The sequence below is a fragment of the Mustela putorius genome, unplaced genomic scaffold (genome assembly GCF_011764305.1).
Source record: "Mustela putorius furo isolate JIRA1106 unplaced genomic scaffold, ASM1176430v1.1 tig00000421_pilon_pilon_pilon, whole genome shotgun sequence".
NCBI classification, from domain to species: Eukaryota; Metazoa; Chordata; class Mammalia; order Carnivora; family Mustelidae; genus Mustela; species Mustela putorius.
This window is the reverse complement of record NW_025421375.1, coordinates 1,115,454-1,140,364: the sequence shown is the minus strand read 5'-3', so window position 1 is coordinate 1,140,364 and position 24,911 is coordinate 1,115,454. Positions and strand designations below refer to the sequence as shown.

At 37.1% G+C, this 24,911-nt stretch overlaps 1 protein-coding gene across 1 annotated transcript in view; it reads right to left on the bottom strand.

Moving 5' to 3' along the window:
* Positions 1–1,199: 1,199 nt before the first annotated feature.
* LURAP1L (leucine rich adaptor protein 1 like) overlaps positions 1,200–24,911 on the bottom strand; it is a 49,914-nt gene continuing 26,202 nt past the window's right edge. Inside the window, exon 2 of the mRNA XM_004765757.3 lies at positions 1,200–1,948. Coding sequence (XP_004765814.1) covers positions 1,574–1,948 — 375 coding nt within the window. The 3' untranslated portion in view covers positions 1,200–1,573. The remainder of the gene's footprint in view (positions 1,949–24,911) is intronic.

Below are 24,911 nucleotides of genomic sequence, written 5' to 3'. Positions count from 1 at the left end.
TTGTTTGTTTGCTTGTCTTTCTGTAGTGGGATTTCATTTGCTTTTTAAATCTTTATTATGATTTCAATATGTACCAAAGGGAATATTCAGTGTTAATTGTTATGAATAAGACAGACCCAAGTTCAAATCCCAGTTCTGAGCCTTACTGGGAGATTTGATACAGCTACCTACATTCCATGTGCCTCAGTCTCCTCAAACACAGAAGGGAGACAATCCTCACATAATGAAATTGTTGTAATGAGGATTATAACATCAATTCATGAAAAAAGACTAGTGTAAAATATAGACCCTGTGGATTTTAATTGGAAATTGAATAACATATGTTCTGGAAACAAACAATACATTTGACAAGAGTAACAGGTATATCTTAACAAAGGAAATATTGGGGAAACCACTTTTTGAATGTGGACATTTTTCAGTTATAAACAGGAAGACTTTTTGATTCATATTTAAAGTGTTTAGTGCAGAAACATATATCATTTACAAAGAACAGATTGAAATCTCAATAGATTCACTCATAAAAGAATCATCAAGGTAAAAGAAATTGTGGAGGATTAATAATATCACATCAAAATGAAATGTTTATTTGCTACATGAGTTATATAGTCAGACATCATTTCAGAATACTAGGAGATTATTTATCTACCCCAGGATGAAAGTATATCATATGAGACTTCATAAATCAATAGTGATTGTACTTTCCACTCCATCCATCTATCCATTCATCCATCCATCCATCAGTATATATGCATTTGTGTGTTTATATGTCATATCAGAATTGTAAACATCTATAAATAAATATTTGTAACAAATATTGTATGTACAAAATCTCAAAATACAATTTAGGAGACCTTAACCTCTAATCACCTATATATACCTAATCTCAATTATTCTTTGAAATTTATTATTACACAACTAAGCCTCTATCATTTGAGTTAGAATCACTAATGACAAAAGTACAATCTAAAGTATGACGTCAAAGTTGAAGTGAGCGGATCGCATACAGTTGTGGCTTCCAAAAAATTGTTGTGTAGAGGTGTGTGACTAACAGTACTGTTGACTTTATACCAGGAAGTTTTTGCCTAGAAATAATGCCTAAGTTTGTTGCAACTATTTTGTTCAACCTACTATTCAATAATGAACCTCAGTATCTTCTGGAAAATGAAACTTTTCATCATTTAAGAATACAAACAACAAAATTAGCTGTTATCAGACTTTGTTTTATTGCAAAATTTATCAAAGACCTTTTTTTTTTTGTAATCCCTGACCCCTTGCCCTGAAAACAAAAGCAAAAACTTAATTATTGCTTATTCTTTTTCCCCCTACTTTATTTGTGCCACTGTAGTAGAAGGGAGAAAAATCATTGTAATAAATAAAAACAGAGATGCAAGAGAGAAAGATAAATCAGTCCAGATGAGAAATATTAGAAGCAACAGAATTATCATCAAGCAGTTTCAAAATAAGCTTCTTTTAAAAAGGTTGTCATATAAAAAAAATCACACCAAAAATATAGCAGCGGAGAAGGATAAATACAAGTTAATTGCACACCAATCCCATGCAAAAAACTGGGTCATTAGCCAAAGCAGTAGTATTCAGAATCCAGTTTGGGGTGTTTGTGCAGGGCTTGTGAGTCCTCTATTATGGAGCTGTCACTGAATTGGTCCAAGTCTGATGGGGTCTGATGGCCAGGGACATCATCTGCCAAAGTGTCCAGAAAGCTCCCCACGGAGATGCCATCCAGCCCATCGCTGCCATCATGGAGGCTATTGTAGCTGCCACGTAAGGAGGTGCTCTGACTCTCCAATAAACTGCACAGGCTCCCACTCAGACTGCTGCCTCGACTGGTAATGGTGGCTTTCTCTTCAATCATCCACTTGATGGACTCAATGCTCTCATTGATAACAAGCAACTGGCGCATGAGCCTGACATCTGTTGCTCTGAGGTTAACCTGTGGGTAAGGCAGAGAGAGCAAAGACATGTCAGTTATTCTACATTTTTGAGAGACTCAAAATTCATTTGGGTTCTCTCTTCTGCAGGGCATAACTTTACGTGCACAGAATCAAATATAAATTCACTCGATCTCCGGATCTTTTGAAAACTGCTGGCCAATGCCAAAAGTCATAATCAAAGAACTCACTCCCTGCTCCAAAGGGGACAGTGAAACTAAAACTCCCACTGCACACCTGACCCTAACTCCACTGCCTGGAAGAATCATGCTGAAGGTCAGGTTCTCTGGTAACAAGTATATTCTCTCTCTGGCCAGATTAATAGTTTATCCATATTAACTTGAGTATAGGAATGTAGATGCTATGAGGTGGGGCGAAGAGAAATGTGTAGTAATTAAGGAATTATCATCATCACCATCACTGTAGCAGCTCCTAGTTTCTGAATGATGATGTGCTGGAAATCATTATGCAGATTCCAACCTTCATTACACTGTAGCATCCTTAGACCAAGGGTATTATTTCTATCCCTATTATACAGGTGAAGAAATGGAAATCCACAGAAGAGTATGGAAGAGGTCTGCACTCTCTCTGACTATATGGAAATATATCTAGTTCTAAATAATGCTTTTGTTTTTAAGAACTACATTGCTTTAAAAAAGTCCTTGAATCCAAAGGATGCTATCACACTACTCTGTTCTACTTTACAAGATGAAGCATTCAGATGTCTTCCTTAGATCTGATTATTTGCCTCAGATATGTCAGGGGAAGGCCCAATCAAATTTGGTATATTAACTCTGAGAAAGTTCTAGAACTCCCTCAGATGCCTTCTAGGTGTATAGTCCTTCTGACAGTTCTATACTACTTCAAAGAAATCTGTCTTCACAGCACAAAGCAGAATTTCTTTGTAGATCCTACCATTAAACGGGAACGTTTGCTAACATCAAGAGTGTGGTGGTTCTGTGGAAGGTGGAGAGAGGTAAGGCTCCATGAACTCTCATGATTGCCCATGCCCTTGTTGTGAGTGAAGAGATGTGCTAGAATGCACCTGGACTGGCCATCAGGGATATATTTGGCCACCAGAGGTCACATTCATTATGATTTAAAATAGATTTCCTTTCGGGACGCCTGGGTGGCTCAGTTGGTTAAGCGGCTGCCTTCGGCTCAGGTCATGATCCCAGGGTCCTGGGATCGAGTCCCACATTAGGTTCCTTGCTTGGCAGGGAGCCTGCTTCTCCCTCTGCTTCTGCCTGCCTCTCTGTCTGCCTATGCTCGCTTGCTCTCTCTCCTTCTGTCTCTGACAAATAAATAAATAAAATTAAAAAAAAATAGATTTCCTTTTTTTTTTTTCAGTTGGGGTCTTTAACCTAAGAAGCTGGGCCTTGCTAATTATTTCTTTAAGATCCAAGGCTAATTCAGATGTGTGGGTTTCTAGAATTCTTAAAGACATTAAGTTATGAGTGACTCAAGCCTTAAGGAAGAAAGGAGCCTATTGTCTTCAAATGTATGCATTCATATTATAAAAATATTTCCTGGTTAGGAGTTAATCCAAAACCGAAGGTGAACTTTGGGTTGAGTGAATGTGATGGACAAACATTAGGAGAAGATGGAACTTCCACCAATGACTTCAGAAATGTAACATTACAGGTCATGTATAAATACGCATTAAAAAAGCATAAGGTATGATCTTAAAACTCTCAATTTTGCTAGACTATTACATAAAGGGACTTGAGTGACTTCCTTGTCTTCTCTAAAAAAAGCACCATAAACAAACTGTATACAACGTAACTGTGAAAATCATTTGTCTCTGACGTGTCTATGGACAGAAAAATGTTAACTTATTACATTTTGAGATGTTTTTCTTTCTGTTACACAGTGCCTCGGTGACACTGTTCTATCAGGGACCTCGCAGTGACATTGTATTAAGAAAGGAGGCTTTCTGGCAGTCTTTATGTTCAAACTTACCTGCACACCCCATGAGCCATCAACATACTGTTCAGGTTACATGTAATACAACAAATATTTATACACCAACAACTCGTCTAGGTCTACTGAGGAGCCTAGAAAATCAATAGGAGCCAAAGTCTTACAAAATTCTTCTGTTAGGCATCTGCAGCTGATAAAACGTGCTGTGCCCATTGTCGGCATGGTGCAATATGAATGGGACCGTTTCCCGTCAGCTCCCCCAAATGAGCCACAGCTGCATTTGTCCACATCCCCGCCCTGTCGCATGGAAATATTCTGGTCCCAGCCCAGATATGGGTGTGTTCCCTGTTAGTCTCCTCACTTGGAATACTTCCTGTCTTCCTCTTCCAATCCTCCCCATTCCTAAGGTCCTCTTCTTTTGTTAAGCACTACTTGCTGATTCCAGCCCCTTCTGCTGGTCCATGCAAAAAATGTCTTAACAATTATTACATATCTTAAGATCTGACCCAAGCATCATTTTTTTTTTTTTAAACTGGCATAAATTTAGATCTGTGAGAGTTCAGCTCTTACGGCAGTTATAATGCACATTCCCAATGACTGTGTCACTCTGGGGTTAAAACATAACCGGGACAAATTTTTTCCAGCAGTTTTCGCCTGAGTTACACAGTGGCTGCATCAAACACAATTTTTTCAATCTTATTGAGCAATGCAAATCAGAGGAACAGACTATGAAGTAACAAAAGCTGCCTTTGACCATGAAATGATTTATTTAGAAAAAATCTTTTTCTTCTGAAGGCAAACATTCACAGGCCATTGAACCACTGCTGGTGGGGAGAATGACGAAAACGAGTCTGTTAGAACACGTTGATCTGGCTGATAATGATTACAGACTTAACTTCTAACTCTGTCCTCCTGGGGAGAGAGTAAACATCGGCCCACTGTGGGAGCGCTGGGCCAGCCAGTTCACACGGTTGCCTGTCCATCCCCTGGCCCCGCCTCACACCACTCTCTCCTGGAACTAAGGTGTGGATATGCTGTTGCAAATGAACCTTGAAAGTCTGAGCAATCCACCACAGAAGGAAATCACAATGTTGCTTCTGTTTCTGGTAGCTGCCCCACCTTTCCTCACTGTTATTCATGTCATTGTTAATGAAGTGGGGCCGTCTATTAAGGAAACAGTCACCTACCCTTCAGCGGGAAACTGGTTCTTTCGCTTAAGGTCTTGTAAGGTCCATTTCATTGTCCAAGTTTAAGGTCCACTTCTTGGAGAACCCCTTCCTGATTGATATGGAATCCAGTGTCCATGCCTAGTTTAATACTACATTTCTGGGGTTTTCTTTGTTTGTTTTCTTCACAGTACTTATGGCTAGTCGAAATCCTGCTTATTGTTTATGTATTTTTTTTTGTGTTCCTCATGAGCATGTAAGCAACACAGAATGCAGGGGATTTGGTCTATTCTGTTCACTGCACTGCGCACAAGACCTGCAAGTGTCCTTGGCACATAGTAGGTGCTCAATTCGTAGTTCTTCAAGGGCTGAATGATTGTTTCAGATTGTACCATCTGTCAAGGATACCCCTCCCTTGGGTTTTGCTATGGGTCAGTGATATCTGGCTTGAGTGGAAGGAGAAAGGCGGCTCTGAAAAAAGCATTTCAGCACTGAAGTGTTCCCAGCATGCAACTCCATTCTGATTCATGTACAGGATTCAAACACCCTATTGCTAGCTTAAATGTACAGATTATTGAGATAGTATCTCTGAAAGGAATGGACTTCCAGGTGTGAATATTATTTTGTTTGTTCCGAAGTGATACCTGGTGTTGGTCTTGGCAGAGACACAGGGATCTGTAAACACTTGATGAAATGAGTTAAACAAAGGGAACAAACAGGACATTGACAAAAAAAGAAAAAGGAAAGAGCAGGGAATGGAAGAAAAAAGAGAGGAAAATTAAAGAGAACAAAGGAGGAAAGAAGGAAAGAAAAGAAAGGAGAAAGAAAAGAAAGAAAGAACAAACGAGCAAGAGAGGAAGGAAGGAAGAAAATGTTTGCACCATTGATCCAAGGAGATGTGAATGTTCTTTCCTCTTTTCCTTCACCACCCCTGCCCCCACTCTGGCCCTTGCAGTATTGTGATGTGTTTCATTTTAATACTTAACTGAGGTCTCTCATGCTTTAGGATTAGTAACAGGTTTCCAGACTAGGTGAATGCTGAAATTTCCTATCATTTTTAGACAAGTAGTGGACTGGGTATATGGCAGAAATTAAAACAAGGGATCCTGAAAGAACAAATATTCTTAATAATATTTCCCAGATCTGTGTTTTCTTCCTGGCTATCATTTTAATGTTGAAAGAAGATAAAAATTACAAATTAGCATAATGGAATCCAAGAAGGAGAAAAGGTGGTCAAATTTTCAATGAATCAGGGAGTTGCTGAACAAGTCAACTTCTTTTGTGGTGCTATCCCAGGAATGCGGTATAGGGTTCTAGTCTGCCACTGTCACTCTCTGCCTGTGACATCTGGGCAAAATGCCTTGGCACATGGGATCTCAGCCTCTGTATCCAAGAAGACAAATGACAAGGTTTTATTCTCAGCTCCAGTGATCCAAAGGTCTCCCCAGGTCTCCATGGAGGCTCATTTCTGCCGGTATTGAAGAGTTAAGATGACTGAGGAACCACCTATCTCTTCTGTCTGCTTTTCATGTCGAGGATTTATTTAAGAAAATAAAGAATCTGCAGATCAGATTGGCTCAGGATTTTCCTCCATTTTGACATAGTCTCTGGTTCTTTTGTCATTCAATCAAAGCATTTGATTACTAAATTGTCTCTGCTTTGAAGAAACCATGTGGGCTATGGAGGAGACAGAACAATAATTTTGCTACTCAACAGGTCCAGCAAAATCTTTAGCTAGAAAACTCATGGCCAAAGCTAGCACTTTGAGCTCTTTGTGGATTTTAATCTCCTTATCAGAAATTGTGTGGTAATGGTAATATTTAATTTTGGCTCTTGCTATTTGAGTTAAAAAAAATCTTATTTGTGTTCTGCTCCAGGATAAATATATGTACCATCTTTCATATGCCTACTTATTAACGGAAACATGTATGTGAGCTGTGGAACGTATCTTCCAAATAGGAGCAGTGTTCACTCTATCTTGGCATATAGGAAGCTTGGATAGCACCATGTACTCCTGTCTCTCATAAACCTCTCCTCCACCATTTTTATCCTTTTAAGAGAATCAACTAGTCAGATACAAGCAGGCCATCTCCTAGTTATTATATACTTCTAATATAAAATCTACAATAGCCATGACCTAAATTCCAAATGTCCAGCAAGCTGTAATATGAATTAGAAGGGAGAAAGACTACTTTATAAATTCATAATCATGTACATGAAGAAAGGACACCAGATTAGATTTTCCTTTTATTTATTTTTTAAAGATTTTACTTATTTTTCAGAAAGAGAGAGAGAGAACATGAGCAGAGGGAGAAGTAGGCTCCTTGCTGAGTAAGGAGCCCAATGCTGTACTTGATCCCACCATCCTGGGATCATGACCTAAGTCATGCTTAAATGACTGAGCCACCCAGGCCGCCCCTAGGTTTGCTTTTTTTTTTTTTTTTTAAGATTTTATTTATTTATTTGACAGACAGACATCACAAGTAGGCAGAGAGGCAGGCAGAGAGAGAGAGAGAGAGAGACAGGGAAACAGGCTCCCTGCTGAGCAGAGAGCCCCACGCGGGGCTCGATCCCAGGACTCCGGGATCATGACCCGAGCCGAAGGCAGACGCCCCAACCCACTGAGCCACCCAGGCGCCCCCTAGGTTTGCCTTTTAATGTGAGACTCTAATCCTAGTTTCTAATTCAGAGCAACAAATTCTTCAGATTTGTAATTGACAGAAGGCCTTTTTTAAAAAACATATTTATCTCTAAATTTACAGATAAATTAACATATTTTTATATCTTATTAAAAGGCTGCTATAATTGTGCTTGGAATATTATTTTTCTAGTTGTTTATCCCAGTTTCTTTGTGTGCTCCCTCTGCATAACCGAATTGAGTCCAAATCTTCCTCTCCAAATTCACCACATTCTCAATCTGATGATCACAGAAGGTTTTCTGCCTACCTATCCTTAAAATTTCCAGCAATCTTATTAAGAGCTGTATTTATAAAGCATTTGTCTAACTTTATTCTCAGAGGATCTCTAAGGAAATTATTGTCTCTTTGCAGCTCAAGAAGACATTGTACAACATGTCCGCCCACTGCTCTTGGTTTCAAATGCTTCTGGAGAGCAGCCTGTGGCCCTTGACAAGGGCTGTTCTGCCAGAGCTTGTCTCTGTTTCCTCAGGCAGCTAAAAATTTACAACAAAATTTCTTTCTAACTGGGCAACAGAGGATCCCATTTTTCTATCAGTCAGCTTTGTCTCCCTCCATTTGTGTTGTTTATATGTGGAACTGAACAATAACTAAAACGGTTCTCTTTTTCCAAAACCTTATATATAGAAGAGTAATTTCCCCCAAGACCAAGCTCCATACACAAAAACACTGTCATCAGCACAGTTAGCTGATGTTTTGATAAATTAGAAAGCTGCATCTGGTTTATTTGAAAGGGGCACAGGTGACTCCCCTGAATCTTAGACATAAACTACTGCCATCAGGCCTCCTCCTGAGTTCTGCGCAGTTTCTGCTGATCAGTCCTCTGATCGCCAAAATACGACCCGGGAGATTTTCAGTCCCATCCTATCAGGTGCTAGTCCAACCAGTACTCAGACGCCTGTGATGTCAATTTCTCGTCCACACTCTAATATGATGAAAGCTGTTTCCCCTAGTGCTCCCAACATGTATATGCAAAGTGTCACTGGCTCATGAAAGAGACTATAAATGACCTGAGTAGAAATTCATTTGGGAAGACTGAAAAAAAAAAAAAAAAACAACAAAGAAACAAAAATGGACTTCAGACATTTGTAGCAGAGCAGCTCACAGGAATGAACAAAGACTCAACAAGAAGTATTTCCACTGGATTATAGTGAATGTTCTCTCTGCATCTGTGTTTTTCCAATTTAGAACTTAAGGTGGGATTTTATATGGGAGATGAAGATGAAGATATGATGTGCTCCTCCATGATTGCAGTGGCTGGGCTTACACTGGGAAGGAAGGAAGATGCGCACGGTGGCGTGCTGCTAAATGTTTAACAACCGGTTCCCTGGGAAAACTACACACGCAACCACACACATACATTCAGGAGGAATCGTGCTGATAGAATAGATGGATAGCACACACTTTACAAATCACACTAAAACGTATGTTACCTTTTATTATACATTTTATATAATTCATTGATTCTAAAAGAACTCCCTTTGTTCATTTTTGCTGACTTTTTTTTTTTAACATTTATTTATTTATTTCAGAGAGAGAGAGAAAGCCCACCTGCACTGGGGGAAGGGACAGAGGTAGAAAGAGAGAAAGCTCAGGGGCTTGATGCCACCACCTGAGATCATGACCTGAGCTGAAATCCCGAGTCAGACTCTTAACCAACTGAGCCAGCCAGATGCCCCATGACACACTTTTAAATTTAATCTGCAATATCGACATTTTCTCCATCACTGTCTTAAGACAGTCAACCAGATAAAAATTAAGTTCTGATTTATGGTGTTTCCCAGTTTCTGTGCTGTCAATACTCCTACCATAGCTAATCTCAAGCTGCCAATGTGATGCCAAATCTGAGTTTGAGGAGAAATGCTCAGTTGCACAGCATTATGTAATATTGTCAGCTTAGGGGTAAAGTACATATTTTAAATAACCTCAAGAAAATTATTAATAGTAAAATAGTTAAAAAGTGATGAGTTTTGAGCATTTATAACCTTTTTTTTCATATAACTTCTTAATTTTTAGGTTACTATGCATAATTTAAGGCTTTTTGAGATATGATTGACATACAAGATTGTGTTTGCTTTTGGTATACAACATGATGACTGATATGTACATATTGTGAAATAACTACCACAATAAGTTCAGTTATCATTCATCACCTTGCATAGTTACAAGTTTGTTTGTTTTTCTTGTGATGAGAACTTTTTAAAAAGGTTTTATTGTTAAATAATCTTTACACCTGACATGGGGCTCGAACTCACAAACCCGAGATCAAGAGTCATCTACCTTACTGACTGGGCCAGCCAGGTGCCCCGAGATGAGAACTTTTAAGATCTATTCTCTTAACCATTTTCAAATATACAATACAGTATTGTTAATTGTTAGCTTCAGCCACCATGCTGTGCATGACATCCCCAGAACGTATTTATCTTGTAAATGGAAGTTTGTATCTTTTGGCCACTTTCACCCTTTGCACCTATCCCACACCCTCTCCCTCTGGCAACCACAAAACTGTTCTCTGCATCTGAGACTTCTGGTTTTTTTAGATTCCACATACAAATGAGATCATACGGTACTTGTCTTTCTCTATTTCACTTAGTGTAATGTCCTCAAGGATCATCCATGTTGTCCCAAATGGCAGAATTTCCTTCTTTTTATGACTGACCAATATTCCGTTGTGTATATATACACCACATCTTCCCTCCCCATTCATCTAGGGATGGACAGTTAGATTGTTTCCATGCCTCGGCTCATGTAAATAATGCTGCAGTGAACATAAAAAGTGCAGATATCTTTAAGACTTAGTGATTTTGTCTCCTTCAGATATATATACCCAGAAGTGAGATTGCTGGATTGTATGGTAGCTTATTTTTAATTTTTAAGGAAACTGCATATTGTTTTCCATAGTGGCTGCACCAGTTTGCATTCCCACCAAGAGTGCACAGGGTTCCCTTTTCCAGCACTCATTTATTTTCTTTTTGATAACAGCTATACTACAAGGTGTGAGGTAATATTTCATTATGGTTTTCATTTGCATTTCTCTGATGATTAGTGATATTGAGCATGTTTTCATATACCTATTCATATACCTGCTGATATGAAAAACCTACTCTTCTCTCATCTTTTAAAAATCAGATTTTTTTTGCCACTGACTTGAAGGTACTGAAAGAGTAAGGGCTTTACCTAACCTGCTGAATTTAATGATAAGTAGATTAGAGAGTTTAATTTCTCCCCAAGGGCTTTTATTTTTCTATACAGGATTAAAAACTCAGTGTAATTTTGTCCTTTCCACTAAATATAACTTGAAGGAAATTTAACTATTTATACCAAAATTATAAAAAAGTGTTTCCCATGGAAAGATTTCAAATTGAATGTAGATTATTATTATTATTTTTTAAAGATCTAATTATTTGAGAGACCAAGAGAGAGCATGGCAAGGAGGGATAGAAGGAGGAGAGAGAAACTCAAGCAAATTCCATACGGAGTGCAAACTTTCATGCAGGGCTTGATCTCGGGACCCTGAGATCACGACCTGAGCCAAAAACAAGACTCAGAGGCTTAATCAACTGTGCCAGACAGGCACCCAGAATATAGATTATTATTTAAGTATTATTGAGACATGAAATATACTTGGAAAGAGGATTGTGATGTATCTAAAACTCACTTAAGCATTTGCATTTTTATATTATAATTTTTAACAGATATATTTCTAACATATGCTGCATACTTCTCTATCTTGATAAAGAGAACCACATAGAACCAAGCTGAATCAAGTAGAAACAGCCACCATTATAAACAGCATTTTTAATGCAGTTACTCAGCAACATGATTAAGGGATTTGGGGAAATAGGGCTGTAAACTTTTTTTTTTTTAAACTTAGTTTCAAACATCCACTCTCACCCAGATATTTAATCTTCTCTATCAGGGGCTTCTTGGTGCTGGTATTCAATCTGTTCCTCACAGTCCGTATGCCCCATTTCTTCCTCAGGCTCCCTACTCTCTTTCCAATCGGTCTACAGCACTGTGGTATTTCAGTACTTTCACTTTTTCCTCTTCCTGGAAAGGGGAGAACTGAGTTGTGAGGAAAACTGATCCCACCTTGGGAAGGAGCATCAGTGGGTAAGTAACTTTCCACAAGGAAGCCACCCCTGTGGCAGAAGAAAGAGCACGGGCCTTGCTCCAGAGTGCAGGGCTTCTCCTCCTTCACCGGCACACCGGTCACCTCAGAGTCTCGTTAAAATTCAGGTTCTGTCCACTTGTTCCAGGATTCTGCACTTCCAGCATGTCTCCAGAGTATGCCTGGGGAACCTGGAAGCCTTCCAGAAGTCCCCTCCTGGTGTCTACATCCCTGTGTGGTTCCCTGACTTTGAGCGTTCACTGGGCCCATTAACTTGTTTCTAAGGAACAGAATAGAACAAGCATGATGGGATGTCTCTTCTGAGAAAAGATTACAAAAAGGTCCGGTTTCCGTTCTGGGTATACGCTCCCACTGGCTCTGAGGAGAACCACCTGTCGGGCTGTGAACTGTCCTATTGTGAGATCTCCATGATAAGGAACTCGTATCACTGGACACAAGCTAGCAAGGCCAAGGCCTGCCAACTGCTTACTAGCTCTATGAGTGAGGCTGGAAGCAGATCGTTCCTGAATTGAGCTTTGAGATGACCGCATCCCCTGCCGACAAGCTGGTTGCAGACTTGTGAGGAGAGCCTGAGCCAGAGACACTCAGTTAATCTGCGCCCAGGATTCTGACTCACAGAAGCTGTGTCGTAAAATGTCTGTTGTTTACATTGTTAAGTTTCAGGGTATTTGTTATTCAGCATGAACAACTAATACACCAGTGCTGGTATATGGACACTTGATGGAAAAAGGGCCTACAGATCTGTCTAATTGTGGATGATTTTGGGTAACGGATGCTGGACCACCATCTCCATGGAATGCTACTCTACTGACTCACTGTTTTACAGTTTGGGGGGAAAAAAAAAGTAAGAAAACAGAGTAATTAAATATTTAGTGATAGAGACAGAAAATGCTCAAGGAAGTTAAGGTCTTCAAGAGAGGGCCATCTACATCCCCCACAGGACAACCTTTTTTTCCCCTTATTTAGAAAGAGAAACAACATTCCACACCTCTGGTATCTGAGACATGATGCTTTCAGTGGAGGTCACATATAAACATATTCCCTATAACTTGAGGGTCATAAAAAGGAGGGTATACAATGATAAAATAATCAACTAAACTTAAGTAATAGCTTTCAGATATAATTTTAAGAGTTTAGAATACAGTAACAGATTAATGAAGCTGACATCGCTGAATTTTCAATACTGAGGATTCTACCACATTGTCATCTTGCTTTTCATAATTCTCCATTTAAATTGAAGAATTCCCTTTAATTTGGCCTCCCCAGGGGAGAGCAGGGTGGAAATTAGGGTAGGGATTAAAATCGCTTTTATTCAGAGTCTCCTATGAGCCAGTTATCCCATTTTCTTTAGAAAGAATCTTCTGGGGGCACATGGATGTCTCAATTGGTTAAATGTCTGCCTTCAGTTCAGGTCAAGATCTCAGAGTCCTGGGGCGGAGTCTGCATCAGGCTCCCTACTCAGCAGAGACTCTGCTTTTCCCTCTCCTTCTGCCCTTCTCCCCAACTGATGCTCAATCTTTTTCTTTCTCTCTCTCTCAAATAAATAAAGATCTTTTAAAAAAATGATTAAAAAAAAAATCCTCTGTAGAAAGGTCCTTTTGTGTAGGAAACATAAGTGAGGCACTGGCATTTTGATACAATCATTCATTTTTACCTAATGTTGGTAATTTGGTAATGTTGGAAATATTTCACTTCGTGATGCTGAAGATCATTTTGTTTTGTATATGATGCCCAAACACTGACTATTTTCATCTGGGAAAGTTTGGGTGGGGCTTTCCAGATGACACTAGTTAGAGCAGTGATCTCACATCCTGAAGAGTGGCCAGTGAGAAACACCTGCTACATTTCAACACTTGCTGGTAATACATGGACTGTTTTGTCCAGTGATTTATTTTGTCTCATTTATTTTGTTTCATTAGTTTTAAGAATTAGACACATCTGCCATTTATTGAATGCTTTGTATGTGCCATGGCCTTACACATTAACTTGTCTAATAAATTTAATGGCATTGTTACAACAAATAGGTGATGAGGCTGATTATTCTCATTATGGTTCCAGTCTGGCCTGTAAAGTGCTTGGAAATTACCACTCCTACCTTCACAATAAGAAAAAAAGCTGAACAAACTGAAAACCACAACTCTTCTTAGATTCTGCAGACAACTGAGGTCATGGGGCAAACTGCTGCCACTGGGAGATTAACAGGTAGATGCAGAGACTTATGGCTTACTAAGATCATAAGTCCGGAATCAGAGGGCCCCAGGTGGAGCTGATACCAGCTGATAACAGTTTAAACTCTAACTGATGAATTGTTGGAGGTTCAGTGTAGAGTAGATTGAGAGTTAAAAACTCCAAGAGGTCCAGTTTCAGGGAGACCCCTACATGTTTATGAGTATCAGCTTCAGGAACCCCACCAGGTTCTCACTGTCCTCTAGGCTTCTGGCAGGGAGAGGGGACAAGATACCATTCTGAAATATGCCCATAGCCCTCTGTTCTTCTTAACAAGGCCTGTCCTCAAGGCAAACTATTTTACCAGAGCCTAATGTACTAGGATTTTTGCAGAGCCTAAGCTTGTGGGGGAAGGGAAACATCCAACTCAAGCTCATTAATTGAGACCTAATCATGGACCACAGAAGGCTTCTTCTTCCCCACAACTTATCACCATGACAACAGGGCTCCTGGGTACTAACAGAGGATTTCAGCTAAAAGTATCACAGACTTCAGACTCTCCTTCGGGAGTCTCTAGGAAAACCCAAAGAAAACAGAATGGACATAAACAAATAACTAGAGGAAACTTTAGTCTCTGACACCTACTGCTACAGCAAACAATAAACAGTCTAACTCCTAGTCAGATAAATGTAACACCTTGCACTAAAAACCTACCTATTCTGGTTCCTTTACACCATAGTCACCTTTCAACAAAGAACTACAAGGCATGCTACAAAGCAAAAACAAAGTCTGAAGAGACAAAGAGAGTATCAGAACCAGACTCAGATATGATACAGGCTTTAGAATTATTAGACTGGGAATTTAAAATAACTACAATTAATATAATAAGGGGTTTACAGAAAAAACTGGACATCATGCAAGAACAGACAGGTAATATAAACAGAGAAATGAAAACTTGAAGAAAGAATCAAAGGGAAATGCTTCAAATCAAAAACACTGCAATATAAGTCAAGAAAGCCTTTGATGAATTTATCATTAGACTGTACATAGCCAAAGAGTAAGTAAACTTGAAGATATATAAACAGTTTGAAGGGGTCTTCAAAGATATGCTGAATCATAGCCAAAACATTATTTAATTATCTGTGGGGATATACCTTGTGTGACCTGCAATTTACTACTACTTTGGCTCAGATTCATGAAGTTATTAGCTGACTTGTAGATTTGTATCTGGAAGACATGAAAATAACTTCTCTCCAATTGAAAAAAATTCAAAGGTTATGGTTTTATTGTCTTACTAGTCATTAAACAATTTGTCTATAACTCAACAAAATAATTTCATATGTCTTTTTTGAGAAAATAGATTAAACATTCCCATAATTCTTCTGAGCCAGTTGATATCATCTTGCTGGTTCTTTCATTAAATGAGCTAACTAAATCTCCAACATGTGTTCCCTCTATGTTCATATGAGAACCATGTTTAAAATTCCTTGAAAATATACTTTGATAGATTTGGAGGCTGAGTGGCTTACCTGTTAGAACTAGTTAAATGAAGTTGCCTAATTGACTCCAGACTCTCTTTTCTTCTGATTTTGTACTTTCTATTCTGGTTTGTGTGCTTTGTTGTTGCTATTGCTTCAGATCTTTAGCCAATAGTTAAGTGTTTTCTTTAACTCACTGTTTAAGTCATATCCATTTCCACAAGTGGATACTGAATCCTCATGTGTAAAATGTGTGCGAACAGCCAGTTCCAGGGTCTGGTGGATACTGAGCCACGTAGGTCAGTCAAAGTCACATAATCTGTAAATTATTCCCCATTTGGGATAGCACTAATGGGCAATTTGATTTCATGATGGGATCATTAGGTGATGTCTATATTAGGATGATGTGAATCTATTCTCTGTTGGATGAGAGACAACATGGAGTACGGTTAGTTGGTCTATATTTTTTGTCTGGTGTGCTCAAATCTATGTAGAGGATATTCCATTCCCACTGAATAGAAAAATAACCCTTTGAGAATGTGGGTTCTATGTTTTCTAAAATGTGCTCTGTGCCTGAGGTGGTAGAACTGAAGCTTCAAATTCTGTGGAAGGCTGTGCATTTAACAGAAAAAAAACATTTTATTGCTCATTGATAGGAAAATAATATATTTTCCCACTTCTAGAGTATATTGATAATTTTAAAGTCTCTTAAGATAACAGAGATTTTTCTAAATATAGAGGCTAATAAATACTTGCAAAAATTTAGTATTCCAAGAATTTCAGGGAAATAAAGAAACTGAACTCTGATACACTGAATGTACTGACCTTTTTAAGGGAAACAAACAAACAAAAACATTTCTCATAGATAATGCTAACTCAGAAGCATGTTTACAGCAGAACCCAAGTGAATCTTTAGACAGTAACTGCGTTGGTAATTTTAGGTTATAAATAGCTAAATTTCTTTTCCTTGCTTTGTCAGTATAGAGAACAAACATATATCGTTGACCCCTGAACAATGTGGGGATTTGGGGGTGCTGACTCCTGCACAGTCAAAAATTCATGTATACATTTTGATTCCCCAAAAACTTAACTGTGCATTGCCTACTACTGAGCAGAAGCCTTATTGATAACATAACACACATTTTATACATGTATTATATACTGTATTCTTACAATGTCAACTAGAGAAAAGAAAATGTTATTAGGAAAACTGGTACTATAAAAGATATGCATATTAAATGGGCCTCCACAGTCCCAACCTGTATTGTTCAAGGGTCAACTATAATTTAATTTTATTTTTTGAGATTTGTATTATTTTCTAGTGAAAGAGACTAGGTTAATATTAACTTCCTAAATCTGTGGTGCTAGTTTATTGATGAGATAAGCTAATGATTCTTCCATACATTGTTTAAGATTAAGAAAATATTGTGTATTTTCTATATGGGATTAGAATTTTTAATTTTTTTTTTTTTTTTTTTTTGAGAGAGAGAGGGGGAATGGATGTAACGAGGGAGGGAAGGGGCAGAGGAAAAGAGAGAAGGAGAATCTCAAGCAGGCTCCAGGCGCACCATGAAGCCTGATGCGCGCTCAACCTCAACAACCCTTGATCATCAAGGGTCAGACCTTTAACTGACAAGTCACCCAGGCACTCCTAGAATTCTTAATATTTTTAATTCAACTGTAATTTTTTCCTTCTATGTCAGCTTGAACATAATTTGCAAGATATTTACTAACTTTAGAACTTAGACTAGTATTAAAATAAGTTAATAAAAATCTTAATATCTGTATAATATATAAGGAAGACAAAATGAAAGCTGGGTCACCGATTCTTATGAGTATCTGTTTTTTATTTTAACAATATTAAAGTGGCTATATTTCTGGGTCATTTTAATGAATATTAATTTCACGATCTTACAAAGGTGTGAAAGGTTATGTTTTTTGCTGTGGAGATTTTATAACATAGTTGTGTAAGCTTTGCTGGTCTGCTAAAATGCTTTTATATGGCAGGGAGTGATCACTCCCCAGTTTTTCTCTAAAGGATTAGTAAATTTGATGTAAAATTATGGCTTATATGGTTGGTTGAGACTTCTCTAGGAATAATCATGGCAAAGGACTATAACTAAAATGTGTTTTTGTTTATCAAAGAGGGGAATATTTTTGTTGTCAAAATTGTTTGTTCCAGAATGTGAGAGGAGATAGTGAAGAATAGAACTTACCTTGATATAGAAAACTGATGTAAATACAAAATAAATAAATAAATAATATCTTTATTTGCCCTGAATTATATCTTCTACTAAGAATAATTCTGAAAAGCAGTAAAAAGTGTAAAAATGTTGGTAAACTTTGCTGAGTTTTGAATGAATTTATTAGAAGATAAATTTTTAAAAGAACTTGTGAATAAATTACTTCTAAACATATTAATGCAAAGCTAAAACTAATTTTGAGTTTTTTTCCCTCTGTTGGAATGAAAAATTAATATGAAAGAATTCATTTTGCTCCTACCAAGAAATAGTAAGATGTTATTCTTCTATGAAATCTGCTCAGATAGTAGAGATTCCTTATCTAACCTGAAACATTTTCTGTGCTTTGTATTGACTTGGGCACACCCTTGATATGAAATACAAGGGAATAATTTAGAATTGTACTGTATTCTTATTCTAAACTATAACCATTTATTGTTTCTAGGCACATGTGACAGTGTTCAATCAAATAACTTAATCTAATAAAACTTAACCCTTTTAATTTTGCCTTCCCAAAAGAGGAATCTAAATTCAAAGGGAAAAATTTGAGATGTCTTTTATATTCAAGCTATTCTTGGGGGTCTTTCTAGGGGCCCCTGGGCAATTGCTTTAGTTGAAGCCTGCTGGACCACAGCCATAGTAAGTGAGTGGGTGTGCCTGGGTTCCAGTCAGAGTTTCATAAAAACAGATAAGCTAAATTCAGGCAGTAGGTGGTCAAGCTTCCAGTATTACAGGTATTAAAAAACATGAAGACAATTCCTGGTGAATTTAACTCAACATATCTTTCTTAATGGACTATTTGCCTTCTGCTCCTCTGTTTCTTTCTTTATCTACCTTTTCCATCTTTATGGTTCCCATTAAGAGTTAAATAAATTTTAGCCATATGCTTGCTTTATATTTGTGTGAGTCATGTCTTATTTTTTTACTGAAAAATGTACTTAGAAAGAATCAAATAACAGAGCCACAGAGAGAAATCTTGTTAGAACTGGCATAAATGGGCCCAAAACAGTATAAATAATGCAAATAAATGTGAAGGAACTTAAAAAGTTCCTTTTTAAGGAGGAAGGTTTCTGTTCAACTTCCATCCCTAGGTTTTGAACTCCTTTTTACTTTTATTAAATCACTTATATCCTATTTATTAGGGAAAAAGTTACCCTTATTGCATAAGAGAACACTCATACCCTGAAGTTAATACTTCAAATTAGACTAAATAATCTTTTGTCTTTTCTGTGTGAACCAAGGTGAATTCTATGAGGAAGGAATGGATTTGGTCTTTATTTCCTATGGATTTATCTCTCTGATTACCTTTGATTCAGTATGCACCAAATATTGTGATGATCTAGTGCTCATAATCTTACTGAGCTATTTACATTTTATTTTCTACAATTTAATGATATCTCAGGTACAACAGATTACCAGTAATTAAATTTATGTATTTCTAACTTCAGTCTTTCAGAAATTTCAGGATTGAAGCTTTCCCTTTGCATGATACCACTCTGAAAAATTGTTTCATTTATTTTAAATGAAATTAGTTACAGTCATGGATGTAATGTTGTCTAAAATGTCATTTTCATTTTTCCAATATAGTTTTCTCCTAGAATTTTACTCTAATTAATGTGGATGATTTCATCTGGATATATAAGATGTTGTTCTCCTTTGAATATGATGTAAATTGTCCTAGTTATATCTACACTGAACCATTTTCAGCAAAAATAATATACAAAAAAAATTTAAAAGAGAGATGATGGCTGATTTGTTTTTTATTCACAACTATGATGCCCTCTGACTCAACTACCCATTGATGGCATGTGTTAGTAAGAATGGCAAGGTTGACTAAAACTTCTGTTTAAGTCTTTGTTCCTTAAGAATCTGTGATTTGTAACAAGTCAACTAATCTTCCCATGTCTCCATTTTCCCATTAGATGAGAATATTGGAGATATTTTAAAATTCCTTCCAACCCTAAAATGTCCTGATTCTCCAATTTAGCACATTTTCTTCTTTTTAAAGTAGGTTCCATGCCCAGCATGGTGCTCAACATGGAGCTTGCCACTTCCTGAGCATGAAATGAATTTTTACATCTCTAGATCTTTCCTTATTTTTTTCCCCTCACAGGTTCAGACTATAACGTCCATCTTGGTATAGCCCACACATACCCATCTCTCTATATCCAAACTATCTTTTTTTTATTATTATTACTTAACTGGCATGTCTTCCCCAAAGCAAATTAATCCATGCTTATTCTCTGCTATATTATTATATGCATATGTCCCTGTTACTTTCCCTTTCATAAATTTTCTCATTAAACATGTTTGTCGATTTGCCAACTGAGATCAATACCTGAACTGAAATCAAGTCAAACAATTAGCAGACTGACCTACCTATGTGCCCCTCCAATACAGTGTATGATAAGTGTACAGTTTTCATGGAGAGGTGAAGTCTCCTCCATGTGCCCAACAGCATTCTATTAGAATGATCTCAGAGTTTGAGTCTGGGAAGTGGCTGCATTGGTAGAAAGAATTTACATATCAACAAGTGGATTTTTCAAGATAGAGAATTTTTCAAGATATGGGAGAAACAAACACATCTGTGGTGACGGAATACAAAGATAGGAAACAAAGAAGGGGTAAGCATGAAATCCAGTGCAGAGGGTCTGTCCTGCCCATAAATTTTAATTTCTAACTGGCTTCTAGTACATGGCAAATCGACAAACATGTTTAATGAGAAAATTTATGAAAGGGAAAGTAACAGGGACATATGCATATAATAATATAGCAGAGAATAAGCATGGATTAATTTGCTTTGGGGAAGACATGCCAGTTAAGTAATAATAATAAAAAAAAGATAGTTTGGATATAGAGAGATGGGTATGTGTGGGCTATACCAAGATGGACGTTATAGTCTGAACCTGTGAGGGGAAAAAAATAAGGAAAGATCTAGAGATGTAAAAATTCATTTCATGCTCAGGAAGTGGCAAACTTATGAGAAGGCTTAGGGTCTAGAATGTGGTGGGAAGTGAAGGTGGAGAGGTAATTGGAAGGCATATCCTGGCTAGTATGGCGAGCCAGGATAAGTCTGGGAAATGCTGTGCCGGTGCATTCCATAGTCTTGAACAGAAGTTCTTGATGAGACTGACACCTCACTGCTGAGATGTGGGTACTGACACTGAGCCACCCTCCAAAGAGCTTGAAGGGGTTTCATCAGTGTTTTGGGCCTGATCTTTTGTGTGGGTAAAATTTTACTAATTTTTACCAACTGCAAAAAATATTAAAGAAAAAATAATTTGGCTCTACAGTGAAATTAGATAAGGACTACAGGTTCTTGACATCAGTCAAAATTTATGTTCAGCTCTTTCTGGAATGGATTAATTTGGCTCAAGTACTATTTCATTCTCCTGAATCAAAAGGATAGATTCAGTTTTAGGGGGAATCAGGCTGAGAATTCAGAGTTCATCTGTATATGTGAAGCAAGGTGGCTTTGCAATTTTTTTTTAGTCAGAAGGAAAGCTGGGGTGAAGTGCTTTTCAAGGATATGCTTGCTTTTTAAGCACATGACACAGAAATGTCCAGAGATCTTGACTCCAAATTCTTTTGATCTTTCATTTCTACCCATAAACTCAGTCTTACTGTTTTTTAAAATTCTCGTGACAAATGAGTTTTTCCTCTTGAGTTTTGACTTGTTCTCCTTATCTGGGGACATACTTAAGTTTTTCCGAAGTGTGTGTTTATTCTGCTTTTTTTAAATTGGATACAAAAGAAATTTGTTACATGCCTTTCCAGTGCAATAATATTAAATATTACTAACTTAATTACTAAACACACTTTCTTTTAAATGAGTCTATTTAAAAACATTTTTTAAAAGATTTTATTTATTTATTTGACATGGAGAGAGACAGTGAGAGAGGGAACAGAAGTAGAGGGAGTAGGAAAGGGAGAAGCAGACCTCTTGCCAAGTAAGGAGCCCAATGTGGGACTCGATCCCGGGACCCTAGGATCATGACTTGGGCCAAAGGCAGATGCTTAAAGACTGAGCCATCCAGGCGCCCTATGGCTGAGGTTTAACCCACTGAGCCATCCAGGTGCTGCTTAAAAACATTCTTAAAGCAGGATTTCCTTTTTAAATTATATCTTTGTATCAGTTTAAAGAAGTTAATGCAGTAAAAATTTCATAAAATGATAAGATGATTTGAGACTCTCATGCTTCCTTTTAGAAAAAAAAAATTGACTACTGCTCCATTCTAAGGAACAAGAATACAGATGTCTAAGAAATACTTCCAATAACTCCTAATTCACTTCACCGGGAGCAAGTTTCTTTAACAGCTTTAGCCATCATTAATATACATAACCACCTTTAAAATAATATCCTGATGCTACTTCCGAGAGATGTAGTTAAACTCAATTAGTTATAGACTGTGGCGAGATTAGATGTTCTTGGATCAAAGATATTCTTGGATGAAATATACTATGTGGTACTACTGTGTGATTATTATAATTAGGACATCACATCTCAGTTTATGCAACAACTGGGGAGAAAAAATATATATATATTTTTTTAATTTTTTTTATTTTTTATAAACATATAATATATTTTTAACCCCCAGGGTACAGGTATGTGAATAGCCAGGTTTACACACTTCACAGCACTCACCATAGCACATACCCTCCCCAATGTCCATAACCCTACCCCCTTCTTCCAACCCCCCTCCCCCCAGGAAACCTCAGTTTGTTTTGTGAGATTAAGAGTCACTTATGGTTTGTCTCCCTCCCATCTTGTTTCATTTATTCTATATATTTTTTTAACCAAGAATAAGAATGTGATTCTTATTATGTAAAAGCCCTAAATATTTTCATTTCCTTTCACCCCTTAAGTTTCCCAATTAATTTTATGCCTAGTCTAAATAAAAATTAGTGGTACCTGTTTGTTTTAGCTTGAGAAGAGAGACACTTTTCCATTAATTTACAAAGAATCAGCCATTCAGATGATTTTAACAGATTGTTGCTCACACATTTTTTATACTACTTAATAGAAAGATTTCACCTACATGCTTTCTCTAAAATCAACTAAAGAACAGTAGATTTTGTTTTATTTTATATACTTTTTTCCCCCTTTGGGCATCTTTGGGAATTTCTTTTCTATATCCTTATGAAGTTCCAAATGACACACTGTAGGGAAATTGTCTCCCAGACAGAGTAATACCCTATAAAGAACATGAGTTTGATCTTTAAAGACAGGGATAAAATATAATTCTTCCCTTAATTAGCTCCTATATTCTGAGCAGTTGGACATATAACTTCCTCTACATCAATTTTTGAATCCATAAAATAATGTTTATTATACACTTAATTAGGAGGGCAGTATGGTTGGAAGAACTATATGAGATACACATGTAGCATAAAGCCTAGCTCAATGGTGATCAATAAAGTTCAGTTTACCCCTGAATTTGATAGCAATAAAAACACCTCCATCAGAAAAGGAAAAATTTCTCAAATCAACAACCTAATTTTATACCTCAAGGAACTAGAAAAAGAAAGAGAAATCAATGTTGCAGCAAGAGGGCATTTCAAAAAAGATTAGAAGAGAAATGTATGAAATAGAGAATACAAAACAAAATCAATGAAACTAATAGTTGGTTTCCTGAAAAGATTTAAAAAAACAGTGACAAACTCTTGGCTAGACTAAGAAAAAAAAACCTTAAATATGAAAAATCAGAAATTAAAGAAGAGACGTTATAACTGATGCCACAAAAATAAAAAAAGGATTATGAGACTACTGTGAATAATTATATGCCAACAAATTGGATAATCTACATGGAAGGGGTAAATTTCTAGAAACACAAAACCCACCAAGACTAGATCATAAAGAAATAAAAAAATGTAAATAGACCTGTGATGGCATTTAGGATAGGTTGCCCCCCACCACAGCACCTTGATATATTGAATATTTTAAGCTGAAGAAGTTAGTGTGAGAAAACAGCAGAAGCAGGAAGGTCACTCTGCTCGCTTTCCTTCATTCTTCTCCTGAAACAGGTCATAAACTTTCACGTGAGAGGTGCCCTCCCTGTCTCCAGGAAAGCATTCTTACCTCCAAAGACAAGGGAATGCTGAGAAGAATCTGAACAAACAGGACTTGTTAAGTTTCCCCAGTTTATTACACTTAGGTCATACCCTTTGACCTGTCATATTCCTCCATGACTGTCTACTCTTCATCAAACCTAACATAAAAAGACTCGGGTTTAGCCATTTCTTCAGTTCTTCCTATTTCTTTATGTAGGCTCCGATGTCATGCAAAGCTTATGCTAAATAAATATGCATGCTTTATTCCTGTTAATATGTTTTGTTCATATAATTTTCAGATACAGCTGGGGATCCTAAGAGTGTTGACGAGAATGTTTTCTTCCCCTATAGCTAGGACTAGTTAGTAAAAAAATTGAACCAGCAATCAGAAACCTCCCCAAAACAAGATAGTCCAGGATTAAATGGCTTCACTGAAGAATTATCCCAAACATTTAAAGAAGGATTAACACAATCCTTTTCAACTTTTCCAAAAAATCGAAGAGGAGGGAATACTTCCAAAGTCATTTCATGAGGCATCATTACCCTGACACTGAAATTAAAGATGTGACAGGGAAATAAAATTATAAACTACAAATTCTGATTACTGATGCAAAAATCCTTAACTAATACTATCAAACAGATTCAAAAACACCTTTAAAAGGACCAAGTAGGAATTATTCCCAGAGTGCAAGGATAGTTTGACATAGGAAAACCAATTAAATATACCACATTACAGACTGAAGGCCAAAAACACATGATGATCTTAATTGATGCAGAAAAGGCACTGGACAAAATTCAGCACTCGTTCATGATAAAAACATTCAACAAACTAGGAAGAGGTGAAAATTACCTCAATGTAATAAAGGCCATAAATGAAAAGCACACCTCATGACAGTAAAAAGCTGAAAAATTTCCCTTTGTGTTTAAGAACAATGGGAGGTTGCATTCTGTATCACCATTTCAGTGCAGTTCTGAAGGTTCTAAACAGAGCAAATAAAAGGCAACTAAATTGGAAAGGAAGAAGTAAAATATGTCTACTCATAGATGATATAATCTTACATGTAGAAAACCTTAAAAATTCTACAAAAATAAAACCCTGTAAGAACTAATCAA